This window comes from Eublepharis macularius, chromosome 1, assembly GCF_028583425.1.
Source record: "Eublepharis macularius isolate TG4126 chromosome 1, MPM_Emac_v1.0, whole genome shotgun sequence".
Taxonomy (NCBI): Eukaryota; Metazoa; Chordata; class Lepidosauria; order Squamata; family Eublepharidae; genus Eublepharis; species Eublepharis macularius.
Genome location: NC_072790.1, coordinates 54,240,641 through 54,252,901, shown reverse-complemented (window position 1 = coordinate 54,252,901; position 12,261 = coordinate 54,240,641). Strand labels below are relative to the sequence as shown.

General features: G+C 41.4%; 1 protein-coding gene across 2 annotated transcripts; it reads right to left on the bottom strand.

Annotated features, from left to right (window-relative positions):
* Positions 1-1,671: 1,671 nt before the first annotated feature.
* RNASEH1 (ribonuclease H1) lies at positions 1,672-9,872 on the bottom strand. 2 transcript variants are annotated; one of them, XM_054999247.1, is made up of 8 exons: positions 9,715-9,872; positions 8,769-8,878; positions 6,746-6,934; positions 5,747-5,846; positions 4,495-4,549; positions 3,662-3,746; positions 2,609-2,733; positions 1,672-2,162 (listed from the first exon to the last, which is right to left on the bottom strand). In XM_054999247.1, exons 1-8 carry the CDS (start codon positions 9,831-9,833, stop codon positions 2,079-2,081), a joined length of 867 nt encoding a protein of 288 aa, XP_054855222.1. In that variant the 5' UTR covers positions 9,834-9,872; the 3' UTR covers positions 1,672-2,078. The 2 variants fall into 2 exon arrangements, with proteins under 2 accessions (XP_054855222.1, XP_054856020.1); XM_055000045.1 differs by lacking the exon at positions 6,746-6,934.
* Positions 9,873-12,261: the final 2,389 nt, after the last annotated feature.

Here is a 12,261-nt window from a genome sequence, read left to right as displayed (position 1 = left end):
TTGGTGGCAGTCCCACAACCATGGAACAGCATCCCAGTGAGGCGCATGTGGCCCCTTCTCTGCCGCTCAAGAGGCAGCTGAAGACTTTTTTAAATTGCTTTTAAATTTAATTAACTAAAAAGGATTGCTTTTTAATTAATTGGTCTTTATTAATAACATTTGATTTATATATCGCCCTTCAAGTCAATTTAATGCCTACCCAGAGCAGTTTACAAAGTATGTCATTACTCCCCACAACTATCACCCTGTGAAGTGGGTAGGACTGAGAGAGCTCCAAAGAGCTGGGACTGCCTCAAGGTCACCCAGCTGGCTTCAAGTAGAGGAGTAGGGAATCAAACCCGGTTCTCCAGATTAGAGTACCACCACTTTTAACCACAACACCAAACTGGCTTCCAGTTTGGCAGTGCTAAACTGTTTTTAAATATTCTTTTATTCATTTCGTGACTGTTATTTTGCTTATATTGTAGGCTGACTTAAGTTTCTCCAAGGTAGAAAGGCAGCTAACTAATGTTATAGCAACCCCATAGGGTTTTCTAGGCAAGACAGGAACAGAGGTGGGTTGCCATTGCCTACCTACGCATAACCACTCTGGCCTTCCTTGGTCTCCCATCCATGTACTAAACAGGGCTGACCCTGCTTAACTTCCAAGATCTAACAAGATCAGGCTAGTCTGGGCTATTCAGGTCAGGACAGCTACGGTCCAACCAAAGTTAAATTAGCCAGTGCCCTAGGTAAACTAGCTAATTGTATTAACCAGTACAAACAATACTGTATGTAAAATGAGCTACCTACTTAAGACCTAAATTTTTGTGCACAATTTCACTCACACCCACCAAGAAGCCATATTGTCAAGCTGAGCAAAGACCAGATCTCCTTCAAAATGTTAAAACAGCTAACATTAAAAAAAAAATCAAGGCGATCATGTGGTTCTTTTCCTAAACAGCATTGCTACAAGATTCACCAAAACCATTTTCAAGTCTACAGAAGTACAAGGGTATTTTGTGATTTGGCTGACTCAATTACCTACCAGAATCCTGCAGACCTTGTTCACTACTCTGAGTGGGGCACTGATCCGTCTAGAAGAGTGGTATATAAGCACAGTTTGGAAGAGTTTCAGTGGTTGCCAGGATAATGACTGTCTAAGAAGTAGAGGAAGGAGAGCTTTTTGAAGCACAGTTCAGAGTTGTTAAACTACTCATTTTGTAAAAGGATACTCTCGACCACCACCACACATGCTGCCTCCCTGCCTTCTAATGATTAAACTGTGTTGCCTCTATTGCAAATAGCACAGGTACATCCTAGATATAATCCAGGTGATGTTCCAATTCCCTTCATTTTTGGCACAGAAGCTCCATGACCATCCAGAAGTTCATGGCTGCCTTTGAAACACACATCCTTTTAATTATTATAAAAGACTGATGCTTACCATGTGTAATTATTGTAGGTTACATGAATACTGCACTCAGACTTTGTGACCCTTGTGGTTAAGTGGACTAAAACGGATTGGACACATTTCATCAACAGAAGAGTAGTTTATGATCAGCATGTTGTTATGTATCACTAATATGTGATACAGATTAGTGGGGTAAACCTTCAAGGATTATGTGTTTCGTGTTCAACAGCTTCTTCTACTATTAAGGTTGAGTTGCAAAAATGCCACAAATTTCAATGTAAAAACAAAAATCTTTATTTCAAAGCTCAAAGGGAAAAAATACTATTGTCCAGAAAACAGATTGCACTTTCCCTGTTGATATATTTTGACACTTCTGAAGTTGCTAGCCTTACAAAACTTATACACAAACTCTAAACTGCGGAATTTAAAACAAACATGGCAATGTGCTGCCTAAAAACTTGAGGCACCTTAATTCTCACAGAACTGGAACCACTTTCAATTAGATGTTTGAAAATACATCATTAGAGCAGGAGAAAGTATGCACAGGCCTTCAGAACACTGATGAAGCTGGGTGGAGATGCAACCAAAAACTCATGTTAACCAGGCATCCTGTCCCAGTTTAACAAGCCTGTATTCTTATCACTGCCAGAGAACTCAAAAGGAACTCTGTAGTTCCAAAATGTCATCACAGAGCTTTTCCAGCTCCTTTTCTTGCTAGATGATCAGCTGCTTCATTTCCTTGAAAGCCTGAATGACCTGGAACGTGCATCTGTTGACAAGAAGCATTCAAAGCAATTACAAGTGTACGGCAAACGCCACTCAATAGCAATTGTCTAAAGTAGCCACTGCTTCCCTGTGCTGTCATCTAATTTTATGTTTTTGGGAACAAAGTGCAATTCCTTCACTTATTTTAAGATAGGATATCTGTTCTACCTCTTGCCAGCACCATGGACTACAACTACAAACTAGCATTGTTCTTCCTTCCCAAGAAACATGGGGTGCAAAACAATAAAAGCATCAGAATAAGGGATGGCTCTCTTCTAAGAAACTGAAACCACCCCCATTCCAGTCTCCTGTATCAGTATGAGCAATATATTTATCTTGCTACCCTGCAACTTCATGAATACATAACCAAATTGCTCATATTCCGTTGCAGGGTCTGTATTTTAAAGATACATACTCATTCTTTACACAGTCAACACTTTGGTTACGTACCCACTGGATGTCCATGCCTTCTGAAAGCTTAGCAAGCCTTTCAAAGTCCTCTTTGTTTATCACTTCTTTCCCTGTGCTGGTTCTCCAACCATTTCTCTGCCAGTTTGGAACCCAGTTTGTTATACCTACAGAAGAAAAAAAAAGGATCCCTTTAAGACTGTAACTAACTCCAGTATCAAGACATTTTTAAAGATACTGCAGAGATTCTCCTTCACAGCTTCCACTGCACCTGCAAAATGCCATCCAGCGGAGGTCTTCTAAGAGGCAAACAAGCTGCATCTGGACATTTAATGGATGTGTAATTAATTTGCCACCCATTGTGCAGATAAATTGTGCTTAGTCAGTCTGCCATTTTAAAGACAGGGAATAAAGATAAACAGTGCAGTCCTCAGTAGAGTTATAACTTTCAAAATGAACTGAAGTTAGTGGGCTTACAAGGGTGCAACTCCATAGGACTGCACTGTAAGATTTATCCTATTTAACTCACTGCCCTTTTACAACTGGTTGTTCATGCCACAAGAGGCTAAACTTGGGAACTTGAGGGTGACCACGTGAGTCACCCTATTCAACCTAGCTGGTGAAAGCTACTTGGAAGAGGATGGGTCCTCTGAAGTTGTTTATTCCATGTTCAAAATAACAATTCTATCTGTGCTAAAATCCTTAGTTGCTTACTGACTCGTTTACAACTTTTGCAATTGACAAGGATGTCACTGCTAGCTTCAGGCACAGATGGATTCTGTAAATTTTCTGGATTAATCTCATTTTCTACGTAGCACTTTCAGTGCTCACGCACTGTCAGACCATTGTTTGGGAGTGCATATTGGGCAAGCTGAAAGAGAAGATAAATCCAGACATGCATTGTGACTGAGATGGCTGGATGGGGAAAGAGACAGAAATAACTGTAGACCTACAGTTACCTCTGGTCCCAAATTTTCTGAACAAAGGATTTCCCCAGAGAATAGCATTAGTCAGTTCTAAATAACTAAATAACTAGACAGGTTACACTCACATGCTAGATTATTCAAGGTTTATTTTAAGAAATCCAATCCTTACCATTAATGGTGAACTTGCTGTCAGTATAGATAGCCAGTTTCTTGATGTCCTGGCTCTTTGCTTGCTCTATAGCTTTGCAAGCTGCCTGAACAAAACATTTAGAAAAAATACAACTTAGGAACTGAAACAGAGTAATTTATAAAATCACAAAATTAATTTAATTCAATCCAGCAAAGAAGTGGTAATCCAGAAATTTGTGCAAATTAGCCTAAAGACATGGCCATTTATGTACTGCATACTTTACAGAAAATTTCCGTTATGGACTCTCTGGCTACCTGAGGCTTCTGTGAGACAAGTCTATCAATGCATGAATTCATAAACTATATGAGAGCCAACATAATGCTCTTTTAAAGTATCCCACTGGGTGACTAAGCAGCCATTTTATAGTGACTTTGGACAGATTAAAATGTTAGGGGTAGCACAAAAACTGTGCCAGACTAGTTTAAACTACAGGGATGAGTGCTCCCCCCCCCGCCCCAAACACACATGGCGATCCCGTCTCTGTTTCCTGGCAAACCTTTACACCTCAACTGGAAAACTACATACTTGCTTCCCTGCCTCCTCCCAAGCCAGAACTGGAAGTCATGATATTTTGCCAGTTCATTCGTAACAAATTGTGTGCTGTTACAAAAGTAAGGGCCATTGCAGTGCATGAGGGGGGTATATGAGCTAGAGGTTTGTTAATAAAACACCAAACTATTGCTTGGTATTATGTGTTGCCAAACCATAAAGTGTTATTGTACAATACTTTGAAGGTGAGCAAAGTAGCAAATCCCCACACAAATTAGGGTGCTCAAATATCCTGATCTTAAAGGTTTTGCGTTGCAACTTACATGTATTTCAGCTCTCTGATTGGTCTGCCTCCCAGGAAGTCTCTCACTACTATTTCTGTGAAATGAACAAAAAATACATTCAACTGATCAGAAATGCTTTTATGTAAAGATTCAATTCTGAACCATCTCTACAGCAGAAAGACCTCCTAATTTTAAACATAAAGTTACGTAGTATTATTTATATAACTTCGACTATTATGACAGAGGCATGATTAAAATGGTTTGGCATCCTAACCATAAAACTATACATTTAATTTTTTTTTAAAAAATACAAGTATTCTCATTGAGACTCAAAGAGGATTACACAGTTTAAGTCAATAAAATCAACAACTGGGACATAGCTTTTGTTCCTTAAGCCCATGACAACAAGTAGGAAGAACGTATTCACTGTACCATTAGCTTTACTGATAAGCACATGCTAGATCAAAGAAGACTGAACAGGCCAAGCAACGAACTACACTTACTCAGTTGCCACTACACTATCTGGTTGCCTGCCTCACATCAAAGTGTGCAACTCTGTTTAGAATTGCACTGCTAGTTCCTTAAAGTCAGTAGGACCTGCCTCAATAGTTTCATTCTGCTTTATAGTGGGGGGAACAGCAGGACTATATGATAGGGACGAGGAGAAAGGAGCTCAATAGCCTAACAGAATAGCCTTTTAATAATAGTTTGCAAGACCGGATTAGAAATTTTAACTATTCAAAGTCTAAGTTCTGTATAGACATTAACACTAATAAGTCAGCAACTTTCAGCTTTCTATATACTAAAATGTTTATATTTAAATAAGTCCTTAATTGCTTATGGTCTGTTTCAGCATTTCTTCAGCTTGTTTTAAACCTTTGCAAATTTGCATTTGTATACGCTATTACACTGTTTACTGAAGGTCTTTGAAATTGTCTGTATTGACTCTCACTGTATAATCTGCCTTGAGTCTCAACAAGAAAGGCAGACTAAAAACATAAATTCATAAATCAGACACAGAGGAATAAGAAAGCTTCTTTTATTCCACTTAGGTCCCAATATGAAAAAATATATTCTTTACTTTATCTAGTACTTTTGATTATAGCGATTCATGCATATTTCTATATTTTTCTTTGTACTATTGCCAGTAACTTCAATTTTATTGGCTGAAATAGATTTTGTAGTTGTCAGAGACTCAATGAGATAAATCAATAACTTGAAGATTAAGAATAAAAATTAAAAGGATAATCTGCAATTCTTTTAAAACATGTCAAAATTGGATCTTTCTTACAGAGGATGAGCAGGTCCCCAGTAGACACCAGTTCCAGCACGAGCTTTATGCCGCCCATTACTTGAGCAACACCCATCAGTATAAACAACCGCATAGTCGCCTACAAATGTAAATTTGTATTTTGCTTAAGTATGGGATATCAGTTTAATTTTAAAAATTCAGTCATCATACATATAATTGATCACAAAATCTTCTACCAGATACAGATTAGTGTTTAATTCTATCTGGGCATAAAACAACAGTTGTTTCAAAGTCCTATACAACATTTATAATTTTTCACTTGCACAAAAGTGAGCTTCTGTACTAGACATTTGTCCTTTATTTATTAGGCAATTTTAAAAAACTGTCTATGGTAAAGTTTACTTCAGCAGAACTGAGTGTATTTGAATTCTAAACAAAGACTAGGTAGGGTTGCAGAGGCAGGCAATTACAAACCACCTCTGTCAGTTTCATGCCATGAAAACCCCACCGAGAGTTGCCATAACTCAACTATGACTTCATTTTTTTCACACCTTTCAAACTTTCTTCCCTCAGATCTGTTTTCCTAACCCACCTTTGCTATGGCCTTTCCCTGGCTCAACCACTTTACAGGATTATGGCAAGGAAAAGGCTGTACAATCTTTGCTGTCCTTGTGGTCTTCTTTCCCTCCTCTGCTGTCTCCCTGTTGTCTAGCTTATGAGTGTCATTTCCTCTGGGGCAAGAGAGCTTTATCTATCGTCTGAAAATCTAGTTTCATATATACTTATGGTGCTCTAGTAAACGATTTTTTACTTAATTCTCACTCCCAACTATAATCAGAGAAGAACAGACTATAAAAAAATCCTTATTAAAAAAGTTACCAAACACAGAATTACTATTCATATTGTATATTTAAACACTGTGAGAGGTTAGCATTGCTCACGTAATCTACTAAGAAGTAGATCTCTTTGCTTCAGCAGGGCTTGCTCTCAGGTAAGTGAACCAGGATTGCGGCCTGCAGCAATGATAAAGGGACTTACCCATATATGACAGACTATTCCCTGAAGTTGTGTCAGGCACTTCTGTGTATTTGGTACGCTTTCTCTTACGCTTGCTTTCTGTGGGCTCTTCAGATGGTCTCTTATATGAGCTATAATCTGACCAGAATGTAGTCTTATTACCCCCGTAAGTATTATTTTGCTGCCTTTCATTAGCCATACCACTGAAACCTTAGGAAAAACACAGGCAACATACTTAAAGATTAGTTTTTAGGACATGATGCTACAAGACAATGCATGCACAAAATGCTTATGTCAGATACACCCCAGCATATCTGCCATGATTGTCTTTCTGCATAATGTTCTGAACCTCAGAAAATGTGTAAAGGGAGCATAGCTGCCACTTCATCATTAGCTGCTTATCTTGCAGGTGTTTTGCTTTCACTATCCTGACCGGCTTGAGAACGTGGCCTTGGAGTGCCTGCTGGAGCCAGTTCTCCCTGAGAATTGGAATGAGCTCATCTTCCCCCACCTTATCCTGTCTCCCAGGCTCTGGACACTTGGCGCCAAAACCCTAATGGTCCTTCATTCCCAGGGGACCGTTCCCCTATAATCTACATTGCTTGCCCACCTTGCATCACGTCTGGTGCATTTTTAACATTAAAAAACACATTTTTCAGTGTGCAAGAATGCTGATTGCAATTGCAAGTAACCTCTAATCCTAACAGCAATATGCCTAAGCATCCTTGGTGAGTTTAGAGAGAAGCAAAAGGGCAGAACTGAAATCAGTCAAAATGCAACCTTCACAATCTATCCTCAATGTTACTACTCTGGTAAAGTTTTTCATGTAGCATAAGCAGTAGTTTTTATTAATGCTCTCTTCTTATGGAAGTACTTTAAGCATGTAATTAATCTTTATCCCACCAAGATACTAGACCTTTTACCCACCAAGAGAAGGCTTGAGGGTCAAACATGTATCTTGATACCCATGATTACAGTGGCAATGAATTTCACAGCATATCTTTCTGACATATACCAGACTAATACAGCTTGACAAGCAAGTTAGTAAAGCATCAGATCTAAAGCAGGAAGGTTGGTGACCATTGGGTCACCAGGCAGTAATGCATTTGTATTCCTTGCGTCCCTTGCCAACGTGCCTAGTAGAAAGGGAACGTACCATGTTATGCAAACATGGTTTTCAGTAAAAATAAAACTTTCTATGCTAAGTGAGATATTAACCAAAATTCATTAAAAAGAGACAGAACCAGATCGGAGGCACTGTAACTTATCAGACCAGACCAGACCTGTTTCCTATGAACCGAGTTCAATGGGATTCACCTTCATCAAAGTGTGCATATGAATGCAGTTTTGGTTTTCTAGCTTCTCAAACTATGAGTGGTCCATTTCAGAAGAACTTCCTTATACACAGCTTAGCAATTTGTATCTATCTTGAAGAATATAGCCTCAATGATAATCTCTTCTCATGCCTGAACTATCTTCAGGCTACTCCCCATTTACTGTTTACATTCTTAAGGAAGCCTTCCTGGCACCAACCACAGCCTGTACTGTTTCTACTGTAGCTCCCACATTGTAGAATGGGCGGGGTTGGGTGGGTGGGTGGTGGTTCTGTATGGGGAAAATATGCCATATAAAAATATTACCTGTGCTCTTTAGTAAGATTTTTCAAATCATTTTCACCCCACAGAAGTGTTGTATGATCTTCAGAATAATACCTATGCCTTATTCTTTCAGCTGTAATTTTTCAATAGGTATTTTAAATGTATATTTAACTATTAAATAAATCTACACGATTTTTTAAAAAATCTAAACTTTCTCCAAAAGCAACTTAACTAAATCTTCACAATAGCAACCTACTTAAATAAATTATATAGTTGGGCTGGGAATTCAACTGACACCAAGTCTGAAGAAAAATACAAGTGCCATTCTATTCTGAATATAGGACGGGCTCATTATACTGAAACTGCTGCGGCCTGATACCAAGGCATATTTACAATGGAGATGAATAAATGTATCTCCCAAGCGTAATTCTTTCTGTGAGACTTACTTGCTGACTGCGATGACTCGCCATTTACAAAATCCCAAGCATCTTCCTCTGTTGAAAATTTTTTGAAACTAGCATTTTGATACTTGTTCACTTGTTCTTTACATTCCTCCCTAGAAAGAGATTAAGGGATACACGGAAAATCAGGCTATGTTAAAAGCCATTAGCTTATTAGAACAGTCAAGCATCCCTCTCCACCATCACTGAATTCCATTCCAGTGAGAGAATCCCTTCCCCTATATAAAGCTACTTATAAGTACCTCTGAATACTATCTATTCATCTCTTTGTACCATAGAAAATCTGGGGGAAACAACCTGTGCTGCTTGAAAACGTATTGTATGTAAACAATGGAGGTTAGAACATAAATATACTGAATAAAAACTGCAAAGGGACCTGAACCAACATGTGGCTAGACCGAGAACCCAGGCAGACAGCTTCTAACCAACAAGCACCTACACAACAGCTTATAATTTAAATTCATCCTCTCTAAAAATCAGATCTAACTTCCAATTCACTGGTTTGTAGCAGCTAAAGTGAGATTCAGGAGACCCAGGTGTGACTCTGCCATGGAAGCTTGCTAGGTGACCCTAGGCCAGTCACATGCTCTCCACCTAACCTACCTTACAGGGTTGTTTTGAAGATAAAATACCAAAAAGAATTATGTTGTAAGCTGCGGAGGGGAGGGGGGAATAAAATACCTGAACAAATAAGCACAAATTAGAGAAATCATTGCATGGGGTGGGCTTCAGTTCCTTAAAATTTCATTTTCCACCTGTCTGCTTTTCTGCCTGTCGTCTTTCAACTGAGCCTAAGGAACAAATCCTCTCTGTGACAGGAAAGGTTCAGACAACATCTCGGCTGACCAATCAGGCAGGAAGAGCCCGCATGCAGACATACCGCAGTAGCGAAAACACCTCACTGGGAAGCGGAGAGGACGGGCCTACTTACCAGGAGTGATACACTCCCGTCCTCCTGCCGTTGCGCACCGCGTAGAACATGTTGCCGTTGCCGCCGCTGCTGGGGAGAAAACAAGGGTGGACCAGGAAGACCAAGAGCCGGCGCAGCATGATCGCCCCTCGCCCTCCCCTCACTCGGCAACCATCCCCGTAGCCCCGCCCACCCCAACGGGCTCCACTTGCGCAGGCGCGCGCCGACCCACTCTGACACCGAGACTATAGGGCCCACCTTCAACTTCCGGTTCCCAATTTTAAAAGCTGCGTGGAAACTGGGTTCCCACCACCTCAGCTCTCCTAAGTGAATACGTCCCACTTTAAACGAGGCGGAGCTTGTTTCTAGGGAAACAATCGTGACTCTTTGCGTCTTAAAAGAGTGGGCACCGAAGAGATTTTCGGTTTCTCTCCGCCGCTACAATCTACGCTGTACTCCTGCCCCAAACGTGGTTGCCCCAAGTGCGCAATCTCGCTTCCTAGCTCTATGGGCGGGAACTGAACGATAGCGGCGCGAGAAGCAGCGAAGGCGAAAGAGAGACTATCCTCGCACATGCGCACTCTTCCCCTCCCGCGTTCGTGTCCCAAGGCGGGAAAACGAGCTTGGAGCTCACCAGCCTTCCTCTGCAAGGAACGACGAGTCCTCCAGTCTAGGAAGTACCTAATTTATTCCTTACAACCCCAGTCAGTCCGATGAGCTGATCGAGCCATATACACAGGCCGCAAGTGTGCCTACTTGAGAGCAAGTCCCTCCGAACTTAACAGAGCTCCGCTTCCGAATAAAAATGCGATCACAGCTACATGGAGGCTCGCTTTGTAGAAAGGTCCACGCAACTGACAGCGCCTTTCCTCCCAGAACAAGTGCTGCTAGGGACTTATTCAAGCAACTTGGGTTTTGAGTAGGAATTTTAAAGTGCTGCTAGGGACTTTAAAATTCCTGCTCAAAACCCAAGTTGATTGAATATAAGCCTCAAGGACTGGTATAAGATTCGTTTCTGCCTCTCAAGGTAAATATGCCCTCCTCTACTCGCAAACAATCCTCGACGGATTAATAATCGTGTGAATGAAGGTGCATAAAGCGGTGGGAAAAATGGAGGATGCGAGATCTCACTTTGTGAGAGATCGTAAGGCAAAAACCAACCAAAACTGAAGCAAAACCTTGTTCAAAGGCTCAGGATCCGGGGTTCTCCGAGGAGCCCGTCTGAATGGGAGGGTGGGGTCAAGCTAGGGTTGCAGCTCCAAGTTGGTAAATTCCTGGGGATCTGGGGGGTTGAGACCTGGAGAAAGTGGGGTTTGGGGAGGGAAAGGACCTTGGCATGGCATCATTCCATAGGAACCCCCCCCCCGCCCCAAGTAGCCTTTTTCTCGAGGTGAATTGATCTTTGTGACCTGGAGACCAGTTGTAATTCCGGGAGATCTCCAGCCACTACCTGGCGGCTGGCAACCCTAGGTCAAGCCTTCTGGAAGGAAGGAACCTCTGGCTTTGTCGTTAAAGCCTTTGCTCCCCTTCAGGTTAAAGAACATGTAAAAAGTAATCAGAGGTTTGTTTAAGTCGTGGAAAGCAGAAGAAAGTACTGGCCGCCCGGTAGCTCTCCACTGGAGCACATTTCATTCAGCCCTCAGCTCTTGTTCCGCCGTTTGTTTTCGCCCTTCGCACTCACCTTGTTCGTGGTTCGAACAAACGCGCCCCTACTCAGAAGCAGAAAACCCGCAATGAAGATGCGCCTGTTCCTGGCCCAGCACTTCGCGGGCAGACCATCGGGAAGAACCATGGATGAAAAAGAAGCGGGGGGGGGAGCGAGGAGAAAAAGTTCGAGGGCCTTTCCAAGAAGATGTGGAATCCTGTGTCTTTTCCAGTCTCACCCCCCTTTTCCGTGTAATTGGTTCTTGCTCGGTCTTGATTAGCAATTGGCAGCCCCCCTTAATATATGTACCTGGAGTTTAAGCCCTAGCAATTCCCACAGAGGTCTACTTTAGCAGGAAGCCGTAATCCCTTGCTACAACAGTAGCACCTTCCAAACCAACCACCAAACATACACAGGAAATAATATTTCATTTCAGTTCTTTTACAGCATTCGTGGTAGGGACAAAGGTTGAAACAAAATCTCCAGCAGCTCTGCCAGAAGTGAGAGAACTCTCCCTTAGATTCTACTGTAATACTGTAGAATGCAACTACCGATCCGTGCATGCCCACATTTATTTTATCCAAAAGATACATTAAGGCCTCAAAACGCAATTGTTAAGTGATCCAATGAAACAATCCTTTCGTAATTTGTACTGAAACAGCACATCGTGCTTGGCTGCTTGTTTGCTTAGCTCCTTGAGAATTGCACTGTATTGGGTTTATGCTGGAATTAAATGTTCGTCTTTCAGGTGCATGCATAGTTACCCCAGTTTAAGGCCAGTGAAATCAATGGCCTTAGACTGGAGTAACTCTGTTTAGGATTGCACGGCCAATAAAGGAAACCACTGCTGTCAGTTTGCAAGACCTGAACAAGGCTACTAATGATAGGACATTTGGAGGTCATTATTTCCTAAGTCAGCAAAG

Coding starts and splice junctions, on each gene's coding strand:
- RNASEH1 (XM_054999247.1), bottom strand. CDS start 9,833: ATGCTGCGCCGGCTCTTGGTCTTCCTGGTCCACCCTTGTTTTCTCCCC. Junction 3,747..4,494: donor ATCAGAGAGCTGAAATACAT/GTAAGTTGCAAC, acceptor TGTTTTGTTCAG/GCAGCTTGCAAAGCTATAGA. Junction 2,163..2,608: donor AAGGCATGGACATCCAGTGG/GTACGTAACCAA, acceptor TCTTGTCAACAG/ATGCACGTTCCAGGTCATTC.